Here is a 15,179-nt window from a genome sequence, read left to right as displayed (position 1 = left end):
CATGTGCTTATGACCATCATCTAATTCATCCTGGGCACAAAAACAACATTCATAGTGGGAATGCATTATGGCCAGTGCCTTGTTTTAGAGAACAATAAACAAAAAACTTTGAGATAAAGTTGCTGACTCTTGATTCATTTTTAGATCTGTAAGCTAAAAGGATTGCTAGATCCCTTTAAGAACTGGAGTGGTTAATATGCAAAATGAGACTTCTATTAAGACACAAAAAAACAGTGATAAATTTATTGATTTCTTGAAACATTTTTGGACTTATGGATGGTAACAAAGTAGAAAATAACATTAAGGGGTGTAACATTCCACTGTCTGATGTGATGACACTGGTTTTCTTTTTCTTTAAGACAACATCCTCTGAGCACTCCTCACACCCCCTGCCTCTAGAGATTTGAATCTAAATATGGAATATTTTATCTAAGTGAGGAAAATTACCTGGAATCAAACCTACGTTGTCCAGTGCACGGACCCAACAGTAATTAATGTCTCACCTTTGTACATTGTTGATTCCACTTTGCAGCACTCCCAAAACCCACATTCCAAAACCCATATGCCCACCCTCTCATCCCGAATCCAACCCCCACCTGCAGCCTGGCTGGACCACAAGGATATTGATATACATTTCATGTTTGCAAGAGAATGTCAGAATTTTGTGAAGCACACTTTTTAACACATATAGATGTCATCAGTACAAGTACATAATTGATTAAATCAGTATAGAGATTTTAGTCTATTCCGTTGTTACTTCTGAACATATTATTTCACCTTGCAACTCCCCTAATTCAGTATTTGGAGCAATTTTGCCATCATTTTAGCCCCTTTACAAATTATTATTTCCATTTTGATACTTTTAAATGTTCCAAAAGGTAGAGCTCTAAACCAGTTTTTTACATCTATTTGTTTTCTTATCATAACTGTGTTGTTTCTGGATGGTTGTAAATGCATGGAACTAAATATTGGTAAGTAATCCTCTATTATATTTGATTTTGAAGTTATGTGACACCTACCTGTTAATTTGATGAGAAAAATCATATTGAAAAGAAAAATGAACAAGTTTTAATTCCATGTTTATTTTATTTTACTTTATTCTTTTTGTGTGTGTAAGCTCATCACATAACATGAATTAAACACCCATCCCAGAAAAATTTTGCTATTAAGTAATGTGCTGTAGGTACAAGTAAAATCTTGTGGTTCCTGAATTTGATGTATACTCACTTTTTTAAATATTTAATCTCTGTTTTTGAACATATATTCACTCTCTTTGACACCTGTGAACAGAACAGTGAAAGTGAGTAACAATAACATTTCATTAAACCACTTTCTGTCACTACCATGGAAACAACCTCAAGTGTTTGAAATTTGGAGAGTTATGGATGACACAGATGAACAAAATTTTGTGCCAGATAATTCAAGTGAATTAGATATACAGCAACACTCTCTGTTAATTTTAAGAGAAAGAGACATACCCAAAACATCTCCACTTTATTTCTCAACCCCATCATGTGTAGAACATTACATAACAGAAGAGAGAAGTCTTTGGACAAAAAAGGGTGAATTTGTTTGTTACAAGGAAGACACAAGAGTAGATCCACCAAGAATCTGTATTTGGAACCATTTATCAAAAGATGATGTACACCATTTAAAATTAATGAACTTTAAGAAGGATGAAGTCTCTCAACGAGTAGGTATGCTCAAATTTATTAGTTTAATAAATGCTATAATGTAAGTATTTTGAAAGAGTAGAAAGTTAATTTTACAATAGATGCTTAATTGCCTTTCAAATAAATCTGAAGCAGAATACTGAAGAAATATTTGCTATCATTTGAATTTTATTTTAGCAATCAAGTGGCTCATCTTTCTCAGGATATTTATAATACCATAATGTTAATCAGTATAGGTAGTACATACTGTACTGTTTGTGTCATTCTACAAACAAAAGAAACTGATAAGTCATCATCAGACAATATGTTATTAGTGTTTTTAGTGTTTTTCACACTCTGTGTGTGCCTATTGTCCAAAGAAAAGTTTATTTCCATGTCATATAAACTGTATGCTATTAGAATTATGGTATCTGTCTTAATTTGACTGCAGTGTAGCTTTATAAAGGAACTATTGATTTATCATGAGAACATTAATACAGGGCCTGTCAGTGGAAAATGAGTTTGATGCAAGGGAGTCTCCTTATTTGTATTGTGCACTACATAGTGTGTTTGTACAGTGGCACTTGAAATTGTAGCTTAAACTGAATTCTAGGTTGTAAGCTACTCTTATGAGGCAAATTCAGAAAGTAAGTGTACTATGACAATAATGGGCTGTGGTTTTTTGTTTTCTGATGATTGACAACACTGAGTGATAGACAGAAAGGGGTAGGGGGGAGGGAAACTCTGACCAGAACAAGCATCACAGGGACATGGTAGTATCTAAACTCACTTTCTTGTATTCAATTACGATGAAAGGTGTCAATAAAAAATCCTGTCATGTGCAAGGCACATCTGTGGTTTTGCTTCCTACTCATAGAAGAAATAAGATCTACTTAAATTTTTTCACTAATCAAAATGGTCAAAGGTGTATGAAGAGAACAAGTGAGTTATGGTGGTATAAAAAGTTTAGTGGAAGCAGAAAAAATGTTCATGATGAATGGAGAAGTAGAAGATGTTCCATTTTGGCAAATTGGTTGGTGAAAAAATTGAGGAAACTGTCTGTGAAGACATCAATTAACAGTGGATGAAATGTCTCTGATGTTTCCAGAAACATTCAGAGCTCCCTTATATGAGACACTCACAGAAATGCTGGGATGCCAGAAACAGTGCTCAGGGTGAGGTCCCAAAACAGCTGACAGAGCAGCACAAAAAACTGGATCTGCAGCATCTGTTAGTTTCTAGAGTGAGTTGAATCAGAAGCTGTGGATTTTCTGAGCTCTGTTGAGACTGGATAGGAAATGTGGATGGCTCATTGCATGTCTGAGACAAAACGGCAGTCACCATATTGGCATCACATCAATTCCCCACCTGCCAAAGAATTAAAAAACCATGATTTCAGCCAAAACAGTTGATGGCCTCAATGACCTCTGATGCACACAAAAAAAAAAAAGAAAGAAAGAAGGAGCTTTCAAAACAAGAGGAGGGGAATGCTGATGGGAGGAATGGGGTTGTTGCATGAAACTGTCCATCCTTATATGGCCTTAGCCACCAATGTGCTCCTGAATGCATTGACTTGACACCTTTAGATTATGAACTGTTCAACTTCCTTATGGCACACATGAGTGGATTTAAATTTTCAATCGATGAGCAGATGAAGAAAGAGGTTCTGAAGTGGTGGAAGTACCTGGTGGGTGAGCTCTTCAATGACAGTATAAAGAAGCTTGTGCCACAACTCACCACATCCACTCAGCTGGATAGTTACTGGGTGGAAAAGTGGTCAACAAGTATATCAACAATATTCTGTAATTTTTTCAAATACAGGTTTTCTAAAAAAATATGTCAGACTATAGTCCACTTGCTTTATGAACAAATCTTGTAAATAAGACACTTCTTTGATAAAACAGTAGAGAGAGGAAGAATGCAAAACATTGCAGTGTCTTCAACTGATACATATTTTGGCCTCTGTAGAAATATCCTGGGCATAGTGCAGCATCACATTGTAAACTGACTGCTACCAGTGGTTCAGCCATGGTGGTAGTAGTAGAAACCTCATTAATAGCTATGATGTTTTAGGCTTTCTCAGCATAATAATTCCTGGTAGTCTCTTTAGGTTTGCTGCCAAATCCTGAATCAAAATGACTCATTATTTCATCATTTCATCTGTCCAGCAGAATGCTGCTGCTGCTGAGTCCCTCTATAAATAGTTTTCACCAGGAAAGAAGATTGTAGGCAGATGGATCATTGAACTATCAAGTCATGCTGATTTTAAGACCTGGCAATAAATCTGAGGGGACTACTATCATTAACAGTTGCTTTGAAACATGACACAGCTCTGCAGCTAACAACATTTTGTATTAACAGACGGTATTTCAAGATATCTTTAGGTTTTAAATGTTTTTCAAAGCAACAACCTGCAGATAAAAATTCTTAATACTTTGTATATCTTCGCTTTAGTTATATCTACATCCATACTGTGAAAACCACTGTGGCATTTACAGCCAGTAGTACTTTCTATTGTACTATGTGTTAGGGTTTGTTCCCTTTTCATTCACGTATGGAGCATGTGAGGAACAACTCCTTAAATGGCTTTGGGTGCATGATAAATGTTTAATCTTGTCTTACTGTCTCCATGACAGTGATATGTAGGACCTTTAGTATATTCATACACTCCTTGCTTAATATTGGTTCTTGGAACTTTGTAATCAGGGTTTCACAAGATCACTGATATGTTTTCTCAACCTTCTGTCAGTTCATGTTTTTAGTGTTTTGCTGACAGCCTCTAAGGATCAGCTGACTGTATTGCTTTTTGGTATGTTTTGTCAAGCCCACCACTTACATTATAACATTTTATGTTTGTTTTAAAGACACCACCATTGGAAAAGTAATTTTGTTGTGATGTATTTTAAAACACTGCCCTCTGCAATTTTTAGGAATGCAGCAGTTTCAATTTTTTTACTCTCTGATTGAATAATTATCTACCTCTCAGTGAAGAAGGAGACATTATTAGAAATTAATTCTGGATAATTATTTGCAGCAGATTGATGCTTCTTGTAATAAATTCAGCCACCATTTTGTGGATGCATAATCTTATCAGTTATTACTGCAGCTTCTGATGTATCTAGCACATAAAACCAGCATATACACTGTGTGATCAAAAGTATCTAGACACCTGGCTGAAAAGACTTACAAGTTCATGGCTCTCTCCATCAGTAATGCTGGAATTCAGTATAGTGTTGGCTCACCATTAACCTTGATGCCAGCGTCCACTCTTGCAGACATATGTTAAATCAAGCACTGGAATATTTCTTGGGGAATGGCAGCCCATTCTTCACAGAGTTCTGCACTGAGGACAGGTATCAATGTCAGTTGGTGAGGCCTGGCATGAAGTTGGCATTCCAGAACATCCCAATGGTACTCTATAGGATTCATGTCAGGAGTTTGTGCAGCCCAGCCCATTACAGGGATGTTATTGTTGTGTAACCACTCTGCCACTGACATGCATTATGAACATGTGCTCAATCACGTTGATAGATGCAGCTGCCATCCCTGAATTGCTCTTCAACAGTGGGCAGCAAGAAGGTGCTTAAAAATTGATGTAGGCCTGTGCTGTGATAGTGGCATACAAAACAACAAGGGATGCAAGCCCCCTCCATGAAAAACACGACCACACCATAATGCCACTGCCTCTGAATTTTACTGTTGGCACTACACATGCTGGCAGATGATGTTCATCGGGCATTTGCCATACGCACACCCTGACATCAGATCGCTACATTATGTTCCGTTATTTGTCACTCCACTCAACATTTTTCCACTGTTTAATTGTCCAATATTTATGCTCCTTACAGCAGGTGAGGCTTCATTTGGCATTTACCAACATGATTTGTGGCTTATGAGTAACTGATTGACCATGAAATTGAAGTTTTCTCACCTGCCACCTAACTGTCATAGTACTTGCAATGGATCCTGATGCAGTGTGGAATTCCTGTGTGATGGTCTGGGTAGGTGTCTGCTTATTACACATTAAGACCCTCTTCAACGGTCAGCATTCCCTGTCAGTCCTCAGACAAGTTTGGCCTGTACGCTTTTGTGCTATGTGTGTCCCTTCACATTTCCACTTCACTATCACATTGGAAACAGTGGAGCTAGGGACGTTTAGAAGTGTGGAAATCTCACGTACAGACGTATGACACAAGTGATACCCAATCACCTGACCACGTTCGAAGTTTGTGAGTTCCACAGAGTGCCCATTCTGCTCTCTCATGATATCTAATGACTACAGCAGTTGCTGATATGAAGTACTTGGCAGTAGGTGGTAGCACAGTGCACCTAAAATGAAACACGTTTGTTTTTGTGGGTGCCCAGATAATGTTGGTCACATAGTATATGAATGAATGGTGGCAGTCAATGGTGATTAAAACAAGAATGAAAAAGATACCAAGAAATTAAAGAAAGCTTTCTTTTTATTGTTTAATAGTCAGTACTTATATCAATACGAGAGAAGGAAAGTTGCTACTCACTATATAGCACAGATGCTGAGGTGCGATAGGCACAATAAAAAGTTCACACAATCATAGCTTTTGGCCATTAAGGCCTTTGCCAGCAGTAGACACACCTACACACATGCATTCGAACACACACACACACACACACACACACACACACACACACACACACACACACACACACACAAGTGCAACTTGCACACACATCTGCAGTCTCAGAGAGCTGAAACTACACTGCGATCAGTAGCCCCAGTGCATTATGGGAATGGGGACTGGGTTGGGGTAAGGAGGAGGCTGGGTTGGGGAGGGGGAGGATAGTATGGTGAGAGTTGTGGACAGTGAAGTGTTGCAATTTAGACGGAGGGTAGGAGGGTAGTGCGGAGGGGGGAGGGGGTAAGTATCGGAAAGGAGAGAAATAAAAATAAAAATAAAAATAAAAGAAATTAAAAGACTGGGTGTGGTGGTGAAATGATGGCTGTGTAGTGCTGGAATGGGAACAGGGAGGGGGCTGGATGGATAAGGACAGTGACTAACGAAGGTTGAGGTCAGGAGGGTTACGGGAATGTAGGATGCATTGCAGGGGAAGTTCCCACCTGCGCAAGTAAGAAAAGCTGGTGTTGGTGGGAAGCATCCGTATGGCACAGGCTGTGAAGCAGTCATTGAGATGGGGAGTATCATATTTGGCAGTGTGTTCAGCTACAGGGTGGTCCATTTGTTTGTTGGCCACAGTTTGCCGGTGGCTGTTCATGTGGACAGACAGCTTGTTGGTTGTCATGCCTACATAGTATGCAGCACAGTGGTTGCAGCTTAGCTTGTAGATCACATGACTGGTTTCACAGGTAGCCCTGCCTAAGATGTGATAGGTAATGTTAGTGACCAGACTGGAGTAGGTGGTAGTAGGAGGATGTATTTGCATTTAGGTCTATTACAGGGGTATGAGACATGAGGTAAGGGATTGGGAGCAGGGGTTGTGTAAGGATGTATGAGTATATTGTGTGGGTTCAGTGGATGGTGGAATACCATGGTAGGAGGGGTGGGAAGGACAGTGGGTAGGACATTTCTCATTTCAGGGCATGATGAGAGGTAGCGGAACCCTGGCGGAGAATGTAATTCTGTTGCTCCAGTCCCGGATGGTACTGAGTTAGGAGGGGAATGCTCCTCTGTGGCCAGACTGTGGGACTTTGGGAGATGGTGGGAGACTGGAAAGTTAAGACACAGGAGATTTGTTTTTGTACAAGGATGGGACAATAATTATAGTTAGTGCAGGCTTCAGTAAGACCCTCGGTATATTTAGAGAGGGTAGAGAGGGACTGCTCGTTACTGCAGTTGCGACGACCTTGGGTGGCTAGTCTGTACGGAAGGGACTTCTTGGTATGAAACATGTGGCAGCTGTCAAAGTGGAGGTATTGCTGGTTGTTAGTAGGTTTGATATGGACAGAGGTACTGATGTTGCCATCTCTGAGACGGAGGTCAACATCTAGGAAGGTGGCTTGTTGGGTTGAGTAGGACATGTGAAGCAAAAGGGGTAGAAGTTGTTGAGGTTCTGCAGGAATGTGTACTAATATTGCCAGATGTTTTCAGAGTAAGCTGACAAAAGGTGATGAAATTGTGGAGACAGAAAATCCTGCTGATATCTCATATTTCAACAGTCACAATGATAACATAAAAGGCACTTTAAATTTAAAATAATACTCATTTATCAAATAACCAATATTATAGTCAATGGGGTACAAGAATGTACTATCCTCAGTAATTGTTGGGTCTTGAAAGGCTCCACCTATGATGAGAGTATGATTTGGGAACATCTGCTCTAATGAGCTGTGGTTTGCTTTCAAGTCTCCAGTTAATCTGACATGGAGTCTGATCCTCTCCATCATATGTCATGAAAATTTCTCTAAGATTATGTCTTACACTAGGTATTGTAATCACAATACTATTATGATACTGGAAAATTCTGTCTATGAGATAAACTGTGGAATGAGTAAAATAATTCAAATGCAGACAATGATAACAATACTTGACAGTCTCCTCGGGTTTTCTACTGGATCCGAAAATCAACTTGATCTGTATTTTGGTAATTCAGCTGTATGCCAGCTTCCAAATTCAGCAGAAAATGCAAGATGACTTTCAAGACTTATTATACCAGAAAGCCTCTGAAGTCAAAGTGCTAATGATTGTTTAAGAAGTAAACACAAAGAAATCTGTGTCTTTGACAGTGATCACACAAACTGCTACCAGAGTGTACTACCAAAATCTCTTAAAGAGCTTATACAAGGCTGTCAACACAAAGTGTCCCAGGAAGCTGTCCAAGGTGATGTTTTTGGTCAACTACAGTACTCCACCCCATTTTCCACAACACACAGTCACACATGCTGCTTCTATGGGCTATCAAATTATGCCTCCCACTCCCCTCTCTATTCTCCTAAAGTGGCATGTAGTGACATCTTCAACTTTCATTGGATGATGAAATCATTGCATTGTTTGCCACACATCTTCAGAAACATGATGAGGTGATTTTCAGTCTCAGAAAAGTCATCCGACATTGCAAGAAATACATGCATTGAAGAATGACTGTGGAGGACTACCACCATCACAAAGTTTCAAGGCCACAGATTTACCATTCAAGCAAAGCAAGGAAAGCTCTGTGTCCTGGCCCTGACTGGGACTGATTGTGACTGACTGGGACTGACCAACCATTATGTCATCCTCTGCCAGCAAGGTCACTGTGTGTGGTTAGGTAGGGTGTGGTGTCAGCACACCATTCTCTGGACCATCGTTGGCTTTCTTGACTCTGGAACCACTAATTCTCACTCAAGTAGCTCCTCAATTGTTCCAGATGTCACATCAAGAAAGAATCCTTTGTAGTACTGAGAATCCACATTGCAGTCAGGCACACTGACCACTTATCTTAGGAGGCAGACTTGATAATTAAATATGATATTTAAATCTTAATAACTTCCCCTCCTAGATAACAGAGATTGTGTGATCACTGTCAAAGACACAGAGATTCTTTATACTCATATGAGATAGGGTAATCTCCATCTGCCAGCTGATCGAGTCATGCAGTATCCAGATTTATGTGGCCTGATGCTGAACATTATGGGAATCTGAGAGCAGGCAAGCTTATTGTGAAGGTTCCAGTCAACCATGACTGGCCACCACAATATAGGATCACCACACTGTACATCAAACACATCATAAGCCTTTCATATCTGTGCCTCCCACGTAAGGGCATGTTATGGACTTTTTCTAACATGTTATCCTGCATCGTTGGTCAGAGTCTAGCAGAAGCTAGACTTTGGAGCTATTTTCATATATCTAGGCTGCCATTAACACAACAATATATGTGGCTATATTTGGAGTTGTTTCTTGACAGGGAAGCATGGGCTGCTGATGAAAGGCATCACACCATGTTCAGTGACAAATTGCATTTTTGCACTATTCTGGTTGTCCATCATTACTGAGAATGGCAGCAACTCAGAGAGGTGCCCCATTCTTACAATATTTTGTAGAGGCACTTTAGTGCTACTCCAGGGCTTCTTGTGTGGGAGCCATCATGTATGGCTTCAGGTCACAACTGGTTGTAGCTGAGGGAACTCTGACCATGCAACCATACATCATGGACATCTTTTGTTTTGTGGTACCTCTCTTGTAACAGATGTAACAGTACCATGGTGCCATTTTTCAAAAGGACAGTGTTTATTCACGTATTGCAGTTGTCTCTATGAACTATCTGAATATTGTTGAGGTACTCCCATGGCCAGCAAGATCCCCAGATCTACCCCAGATTGAACATGTGTAAGATCAGTTCAAAAATAAACTTTATCCCACTACCAGTACCTGAGATATCAAGGACAAGTTGCTCCAGCTGTGGCTCATATTATTTCAGGAGAAACCAACTCTATCCCATTACCAGTATCCATGATATCAAGGAACTGTTGCTACTGCTGTGGGTCAGCTTATCTCATGAGAAATTCAACTCTATCCCACTACCAGTATCCAAGATAACAAGGACCAGTTGCACTAGCTGTTTGTCACCTCATCTCAGGAGAGGATAAAATCGTTTTTTGACACCTTTCCCAACAAAATCCAAGCATGCATCAAGATGAGATAGTGTGCAATATCATACTGGTAAGTGGGCTGATACCGTAAACTTCTTTGTAAATTGGACTTGATTCTTTATCACTACCATAACATCAAATACCTATCATCCCATGAAAATTCATTTCATTTTCTCCTCCCTTACTGGGTGCATCACTTTCTTGGTCAGGTTGAGTATTTTCATTCTCAGTTGAAAATGATGCACATATATTATTCACAGGAAGCACATTTCTAACACATTTTTTATAGCAATAAACAAATTTTTCTCTAAATTCTAGAAAACATCATTCATCCTCAAATATTACATAGTACATAGTTGAATTTGATATTAGCAGCTGTATGTGTCTTAATTTTAATGAATAACAAAACTACATTTGAGATTAAAATTTTTGTATGTTTTCACTACTACAATTTGCACAGGGCGGTCAGATGAAAATGAGACAAATGGGAAAAAGAGGGTAAACTGTTTATTATGTCATAATTGATTCTTATAACTGTTAATACAATTATTTCTCAATGGGAAAGTGTTTGTGGCTGCCTGCTCCTACAGACTGATCCCCACAGTCACATCAGAGAGTAATTATTGAAATGATGTAGTGTTAACAATAACATTTCTTCATCTGAGCTACCAGACATGAACATGTATATGATGGGAAATGGCACTGTACAATAGAAGTTCCAGTGTTGGTTGTTGCATAAACTACTAGCCAGTAACAACACATCTGGATATTTCAAAGAAATTTGTGTCTCAGCTCATCGTCCAGTATATTTTGGGGTATGATTCTTCAAGAGACCTAGGTTTTAAATGTTTCAGGGAAGTGTAAACAATAAAGTATCATTATTTATTGTCAAGTTCATTCCATCCAACAGATTGTATCTTGTTATGGTTACTGATTTCCTAATTGATATCACTGCATTTCTTTTCTTCATAGTAGAGTTGTAAGATTGCTACTAGAGATAAAAAACAAAAATGGAACAACTTGTTAGTATAAAGCGTTAAAGACATATCCCTACAACATTAACATTATGGTGTTTTCTGGTATTTATGAACAATTATAACAGTTTTAATTTTTATTGGTACTGAAACATTATAATGGACATTTTGTAATTAAATATTTCACAATGTGAGGTATATGCTAATTTTGCGTTGAAAGAAATAATTGAAATTTATAGAATTATCAACCTCTTTCACATGAGTTCATGTGCATACACATGTGTCACATTATTGAGCAACTCTCCACCCTTTCTCATCGTCCACCTTTTACTCCCTTTGTCTGTCCACCTCATGCCCCAATCTCTGTCTGTTTATCTTCTCCTCCCTACACTCTCTGTCTCTTCATCTCCTCCTCCTTCTCTTCTTCTCCATTAGTTCTCATAAGAAAATCACTGCTCAGTCAAACAAAAAAATGATTTGTTCAATTCCGTTTTTGAATACCACAGTTCAGCTGTGATAGATATTTCGATTAAAGAACACATAATGATATAAGTATAAAATCTGTGAATATATATTATATATAAGTAACAGGTTCTCTATTTTTAATGATAGGTTGTTTACTTTTAAAATGTTCTGAGATGCCTTCCTTTTGTCTGAAGGGTTATAATTTTAAAAAGCCAGAAAACTCATACAGTAACAAACTTTGCTTTAAGCATCATGCTTATGAGGTTTCAGTTCAATGACATTACAAAGTCCATTTTTTTTCTAGATTTCAAGTACATGAGCATATATACATTTTGGTGATGATTCTCTTTCATCTCAAATGGACCTATGTAGATGTCAAAAATTTTACTTAATTCAAAAGTCATAAGTTTGCATTTTTCTTATATTTCCAGCAAAACCAAACCCACCTCTCCAAACTGAACATAATTAAACTTTTCATAATGTGTCCTTTTTCTTGCTTCTCCCCACTTTTCTATGACACCACTAATAATTTATTCCCTTTGTGTATGTGAAATGACTTTGTGATGAAGCAAGTTAGGATATTTTTACTTTCCCTCTTGTTTTGTTGTTTTGCCATCTGACTCCTTAAAATTCATTTTTTTCATGTCTTAACTACCATTAACATACTTGAGTATAGTCTACATTTCTGTAAAAGAGAAAGTTTGGCACTCTGTTTTAAAGAAAATAACACCTGGTCTAATTTTGTGCTTGGTTTTAAGTTAATACTTTCATTATAGGCTGGAAGTCAGTGATTGTTTTGTAACTTAAATTCATTGTTGACTTACAAACAAATATAAATTTTATAATAAATGTAAACATTCTGAGGGAACAACTAAAAGTAATTTTAAAGGATCTATTAGGCTCTAGCCAGCCCTTAATTAATTCCAAAGTAATTTTCAGTTTGGTCAAAAGTATTGTTTGCATAACTATATTTGTTACCTTCATGATTTAAACAAATAATATGGCTTAAACTGTCTAGTAGAAGAAGCTATTAAAAAGAAGGAAGTTTTCTATGTATTCAGTTAAGTGAATGAAGTAAGTTTTAATTGTAATTTCTGTAAATTAAACATCACACAATGGGTAGTTTCAGCACATATTATTGTGAGGATTTATAAGGGCCCGATTTTTGGTCCCGAGACAGTCAGTCCACGGCTGAGTTTCAGACAAGAAACCTGTTTTGGTTAGATCAACAACAATGTTTTAGCTTAACTGTGGAATAAGGGTAACACAATTAGGCTGTGTGTTAAAATAATGACAGTGTCTAATCCATACACACCTTTCTATTCTTCAAGAATAGAATTAAAGAACTGAGGATCGCAAATGTGCACCTGTTCACTACATCATTTAAAGTAGTCATTGTTGAACTTCCAGACCCCATTTTTCAGCCAGTGTAGCAATGTAGTTGTCAACACCGAGGACAAAAAACGAAGAAATAAAGCTGGCAAACATCATATATTTTGCCTGAGTGAGGACTATTGTAATTGGACACAATAAACTAGGAGACGTGAACTTTGACAGTGAACGTCATAGTGGTTTGCAGTACAGTTTTAACAAAGGAGACACAAAAGCCAATCAGCGCATGGGTTTCATGGCCACAATAGGACAGCAGCCAATCAGTGAGTGGGTTCTATGGAAGCAGCCACTGAGTGCAGGAGCAGCCAATCAGCACAGCTGACTGGGATAAACAAGATGCCTTGACAAGGAAATTACAACTTGGGGCAGCTCTGCAGATTATGAATCAGAATGACAACTGCAGATCAAAACGACACTGCAGCATGAGTGAGAATAAGATAATTTCATAGCAAAAGCTATTTTATATTAAGTGATACATAATGAGGGCCCTTAATAAACAAGACAGTCAGATGGGACACAGTGGATATCAGCAGAGTAATGTGCTTGAAAACAAAGCTGTCGAGGTTAAGTTTTTAAATGAACAGAAAAACTTAATGGGGACTGATTCGCAGATAATAAGCTCACGGAAAATTGGAAGCAATGTTAAGGCAAATTATGAGTAGTATGTGTATGAAAGAAGACATTAATAGTGTAAAAGAAGACATTAGGAGGTTGGGAAATAGTATAAAGAAAGTATCACTGATGGTAATGAGGATTTAATATTGAGCAGTAAATGTGGTGAAGAGAGAAAGAAACTTTGTGATGACAATAGTAGGAAGGTGGAGTTTTTTGGGAAACAATGTGCAGTAGTGGTAGAGGAAAGACTGGAAAAAGTAAATGAAAATGTAGAATCAAAATTGGCTAAAATAAAACAAAAGGTGGAAGAAGTACAAAATCTAAGGCATAGGGGAAGTGGCAGTGTGTCTGATAATCATTTGGTAAACAGAATGATAGTTTTTCCAGGTAAGAGATCAATGAGGATTTGTTGTATGAAGAAGATCACATGGTAAGTAAGAAGGAAGTTTGGCACCCTGTAATAACATTAAGGTTACAAGGTACACATGTTAAGTTTTACTGGACAGTGATAGTGATCTGAATGGTATTTCACTGGTAATTTTTGAATCAGGGGGTATAGTAGTGATGCATGTTTCTGGAATAAAAATTATTGGGCTACTCGTAAGCTGTCAAAGAGTGTGAAACAAGAGGTACTATTAACTGTGAATTTGCAAGACAGTTGTTGGAGTACAGTTTCTTGGTGACTCAAAATCTTAGCATTGATGTAACATTTGGAAATAATTTCTTGTGCAAATAGCAAGTAGGGTGTCAATATTCTGTGTCGGATTCATTATGTGGCTATAATGCTTACCCCAGCTGGCTGTCTCATTTTTTTTGTTTCCTGAGACAAACTCTTCTCCTGTCCTATCTGTAGTTTATAAGTGAATCAGGAACCTTCGTTCTTTGACTGTCAAGTGGTTTTGTACAGTAGGATACTTTAGTTTTCTTGTCGTGTTAGTTGTAAGTAAAGGAATCATAAGAGGATGGAAGAAAGTAAATTGGTATCATGGTTAAAGAATTTCTGTCAAGAAGATAAGGTAAACTGAAAATGAGAGGTGTCAGCATTATATGGAGGAGAAGATGCAAATTATCTGAAAACTATAATTAACATCTGAAGTAATCAGCTCATTGGTGCAACAGCAGAGGCAAAATTCACTAAAATCAATCTTGAATACTTGGTATTAATATTAACTGTGGTATACTAGAAGTGTTTGTGTTCAATGACATCAGTATATGAAGATAACTATCTACCTATAGAAGTGTGTCATGGTACAGCCTTATCTAACATTAAGGATTTCCAATTTTAGACATAGTTCCCTGGAGTAATGTGTGTGAAAAAAAAATTGTGTGATTGGTAATGAGAGTTTAGCAAAAGGATTTGTTACTGTAGAGTGTTTGTCAGTAGAATAAGTTTTGCATTAGATAAGCAGAACAGTTGTTTATTTATTAGATAATGAAGCAATAATGAAATAATAAAATAAAGAATAATGTTAGGGTTTTAATGATTAGGGAGCCTGTCTCTGCAGTAGGGACATT

At 37.7% G+C, this 15,179-nt stretch overlaps 1 protein-coding gene across 1 annotated transcript in view; it reads left to right on the top strand.

The window, feature by feature from the left end:
- The first annotated feature begins 1,344 nt into the window (after positions 1-1,344).
- Positions 1,345-15,179, top strand: part of LOC126268036 (cilia- and flagella-associated protein 119-like) — a 234,358-nt gene continuing 220,523 nt past the window's right edge. The window contains exon 1 of the mRNA XM_049973459.1: positions 1,345-1,697. Coding sequence (XP_049829416.1) covers positions 1,382-1,697 — 316 coding nt within the window. The 5' untranslated portion in view covers positions 1,345-1,381. The remainder of the gene's footprint in view (positions 1,698-15,179) is intronic.

Source organism: Schistocerca gregaria, chromosome 4 (genome assembly GCF_023897955.1).
Source record: "Schistocerca gregaria isolate iqSchGreg1 chromosome 4, iqSchGreg1.2, whole genome shotgun sequence".
Lineage (NCBI taxonomy): Eukaryota > Metazoa > Arthropoda > Insecta > Orthoptera > Acrididae > Schistocerca > Schistocerca gregaria.
This window is presented reverse-complemented; position numbering and strand designations above follow the sequence as displayed.